Source organism: Bombina bombina, chromosome 4 (genome assembly GCF_027579735.1).
Source record: "Bombina bombina isolate aBomBom1 chromosome 4, aBomBom1.pri, whole genome shotgun sequence".
NCBI lineage: Eukaryota > Metazoa > Chordata > Amphibia > Anura > Bombinatoridae > Bombina > Bombina bombina.
The window spans coordinates 365,789,904-365,793,883 of record NC_069502.1 but is presented as its reverse complement, the minus strand read 5'-3'; the positions used below and the strand labels follow the sequence as shown (position 1 = coordinate 365,793,883).

The 3,980-nt window shown below is 33.6% G+C and overlaps 1 protein-coding gene across 5 annotated transcripts in view; it reads right to left on the bottom strand.

Moving 5' to 3' along the window:
- Positions 1-1,954: 1,954 nt before the first annotated feature.
- Positions 1,955-3,980, bottom strand: part of GPR160 (G protein-coupled receptor 160) — a 144,035-nt gene continuing 142,009 nt past the window's right edge. For all 5 annotated transcript variants that reach the window (XM_053710128.1, XM_053710125.1, XM_053710126.1 and 2 more), the window contains one exon: positions 1,955-3,120. In XM_053710128.1, the coding sequence (XP_053566103.1) occupies positions 2,037-3,086 (1,050 nt within the window). In that variant the 5' untranslated portion in view covers positions 3,087-3,120 and the 3' untranslated portion in view covers positions 1,955-2,036. The remainder of the gene's footprint in view (positions 3,121-3,980) is intronic.

The window sequence follows — 3,980 nt, the reverse complement described above, 5'->3', positions numbered from 1 at the left end:
AAGGATACAATCAAAAAATACAAATCAGATAGTGATGGCGTTATAATAATCCTGAAAATTATATATCCTGAAAAATGAGTCCATATAAAATGTCTCTTGTCCTCCAATGGGTCCTAATATTCCAATCGAAAGACAGTTCAAATGTCTCAGTTCCAAGGCAATAAAAACAATAAAAAATGGCAATAAAAAGGGGCAATAAAAAAGCTGGGAAGTCCTCAAAACCTAAGGGTAAAGAAACATAACATAGTATAATACTGTTAAAAGTGTAGATAAATCATGAAATATAGCTCACCATATAGTTGTCAACGCGTTTCGGCCCACAGATATACTAGTACTAGATATACTAGTCTTGAGAAAGGCCCAAGCTGTGGGCCGAAACGCGTTGACAACTATATGGTGAGCTATATTTCATGATTTATCTACACTTTTAACAGTATTATACTATGTTATGTTTCTTTACCCTTAGGTTTTGAGGACTTCCCAGCTTTTTTATTGCCCCTTTTTATTGCCATTTTTTATTGTTTTTATTGCCTTGGAACTGAGACATTTGAACTGTCTTTCGATTGGAATATTAGGACCCATTGGAGGACAAGAGACATTTTATATGGACTCATTTTTCAGGATATATAATTTTCAGGATTATTATAACGCCATCACTATCTGATTTGTATTTTTTGATTGTATCCTTAACATTTGTTTATTATCCAAGTTTTATTATTTGTTCACTGCCCCTTACATCGTTATTGGTTATTAAGTGTGTATCTATTCACATTTTTTACTACACATTTTTATGGGATGTGATTTGCTATGTAACTTTCTTTTTTCATTTTTGAGATCACATTACACATATAATTTTTGATACCACATTTTTTCACTAGATGTGTACACACTAGTCTATTTTGATCACATTTTTTTGATCGATTTTTTATTTTTCACTGCGTATTTTTTCACATATGTTTTTTGATTACATATGATATTTTGTTAAGTCTCATATATATCTGTATAAGATTCTGTTCACATAGGTTATTTTGTTGAGCCGTATTCTTATCTGTTTTAAATTGTATTCTCCAAATTTGTGGACACCATTCCACCAATCTGTTTTAACTGTTCTATTTGCGTAAATTGTTTTACTAGCCTTCATATCACCATATGGAGTAGAGGGTAGTACATTTTAACAACGTCCACCTTCTTACACACAACCTTGGGGAAACTCTGCCTTTGGAGGGTTCAATCCCCTTGAACTTTACCCTACACATTTCTATCCAATACATTTTTATTATTTCTAATTATTTTAAACTGTCTTAATACACTTTTATGTACCATGGATCCATGTCTATAAGATATACATTGTGTCTGTAATAAATTGTATTATATTATATATCTCATATCCTTTCTCTAGTTGTCTTACTATCACATAAGCTTCTAAATCTTACAATAAGAAATAAGCCCCTACCAAAAGGGTTTTATTCGCTCTAGTGTGAATATATCTTTCACATACACACACCAGACCTTGACTTAACTGGCGCTCCTCTCTAAAACCTTTCTCACAACAGTATTTCCTCTGTGGGTAGTGGGGGCCCACCTTAGATAGGAGCTATAGGTCCTTTAAGCGCTGTGAGTGCAACACATTTCTAATATATAGAATTTTCTTAGTATGCTCTCATATTTAGTTACAGTATAGGATACAGTAGTCATCACGAGGCACTTCTGGGGTCTCACCACATATACCTATGCTCCTACATCCCTGGGAATGCTTTGTGACAGCTGACATACTGGGTACAGGAAGGAGTTAAAGTTTACTGGGTTGTTCAATGTTAAATCACATCTTTGAAAACAAAAAAATTAAACGTTCTATATTTTTTTATTTAAAACAAAAATTTTACAAGAAAATGTACGCTTATGAATCTAATATAGAAATCTACATGGTACTAATAAATTATAAGACACAAAAATCTTGTACATAGCAAATATATTTTTATTACTTTGAGGTTACCTTGAATAAAAGGAAACCACTAATAAAAAAGTAGACAAACATATCAAATGACAATCATATGTGGCATCTCATTCACAATCTCTTCTTTGTTATGATTAATGTCAAGAAATGGCAGCAGACAATATTTCCAGCTGATAAAAGGGTCTATTGAAAAGATGTCCTGGGCCAATTGTATTTTAGGGTATTTAATGTAATAGGCAAGTCCCAGTAGAAAACTGTTTATGAAAAATAACCATGCTATATTCATGTCCATGTATCCTGGGATAGAAGCGCATAAAAGAAATAAAATTATTTGAAGAACAACAAATGGTGCCCACGTTCCTAAGAATGAGATCATTAGAGTGGCTAATAGCCTTTTTGTTCCATGGAGAGGCCATTCGTCTCCGCATAAGAATAGCATTACAGTTTTCTTAGTGTATGAAATTAGTTTTACTGATTTTACTAAGGCCACAACCTCAGAACTACAGAATGCAAGGACCAAGAAAATGATAAACAAAATTGCAGCAGATAGTTCACGACTTTGACTACTGACATAAAAAGTGCATTGGTACTGTAGTGCTTTGTCCAACTCAACCTTTGTTAGTGGAGAACGAAGAATGTAGACAAAGGCTGTAATCCATAGAAGCAGGATAGAAAACCCATAGAATAGGTGAAGAAAAATCTTTCGAGGTTTCACAGACTTCACAATTATCAAATAATAATCTAGAGCAGCTGCAAGAAAAACAATATAATGCATAACGCCATATACATGGGATATAATCTGTGTAAACAGACAAATGTGGTAATTTGTAAACCTAATGCCAAAAAGTATAAAATCTTGAAAATAGTAAATAGCTGAAAGTATGCTCAAAAGAGAAAAATCTGCAAGTGCTAAAGAGACACAAAAGCACCCCATGAAGCTGACACTCAATTTCTTTTGTCTTGCCCAATAAATAAAAATATTCATGAGTATTTTTCCAGACACGATCAGAATCAGTATACAGCTTGGATCAAGCAGATACATATCTAGATCTGGCTGTAGCCTAGAATATTGTTCCGCTGTATGCAGATCTTCTGTGAAGGCCATGCTCAGGGAATCCAACTGGTCATCCATGATGGTACATAGGGTATTAAGCTGCGTCTTCCACCTGGAAATTCAAAACGAAAACAATATTTATTCCTTTGCAAGTAAATACAGTGTACTTTATAAAAAGGTATTAATGTCTATTTATCTGTATTTTATTATTTATTTTTCTGTAATAAAAAAAAAAATGTAAGAGTAAAACAAATTTTAAAAAGTACATAAAATGGTTGCATGGGTGACTAAAAACGCCATTGCATTTACCTTATCATGAGGTCAACTGTGTAGTATAACTTACTGTTTCTCAACTGCGGTCCTCAAGTACCCCCAACAGGCCAGCTTTTCATAAGAGCTGAACCAGTGCACAGGTAAAATAATCCACTTATGGGTGAGAGCGGCTTGGTAACCATAGTGTCAACCGCGGTTGAGAAACATTGGTACAACTGACAAAACCACCTTACCCAGGGCTCTTATTTATAACCATCTTGAATTACAAGGCAAACACAATAACAAGTAGTAATTTTCATAGAACAGTGCTTATCTTATTCCACTTTAATCTAAGAACAAAAAAGGTTATGCACAAAGCCTGAATGTGAAAAGAGGAACAATGAATGAAGGATTTTGTCCCCTACAAATTAAGCTAATGATAGGTAGAGCAGGGTGAGTTTCTCATAAAATAGTGACATACAACAATGGGAGTTTCTCCACAGTTCATATAATAAAGAATGTATATAACTAATTCCCAAGAAGGAACTCCCTACTCCATTTGTATTATTGTTTTATTTATATTGTAATATTAAAGCAAATCCTTCCTACCCAATCTCCTGATCAAAGCTCTATTAAAATGTCCAGATTATATTTTGTTACAGGAAATCATTCTTTCAGAATTAATCTTTAAGACAACTGGCCTTCCTGGAGGTTTATCCA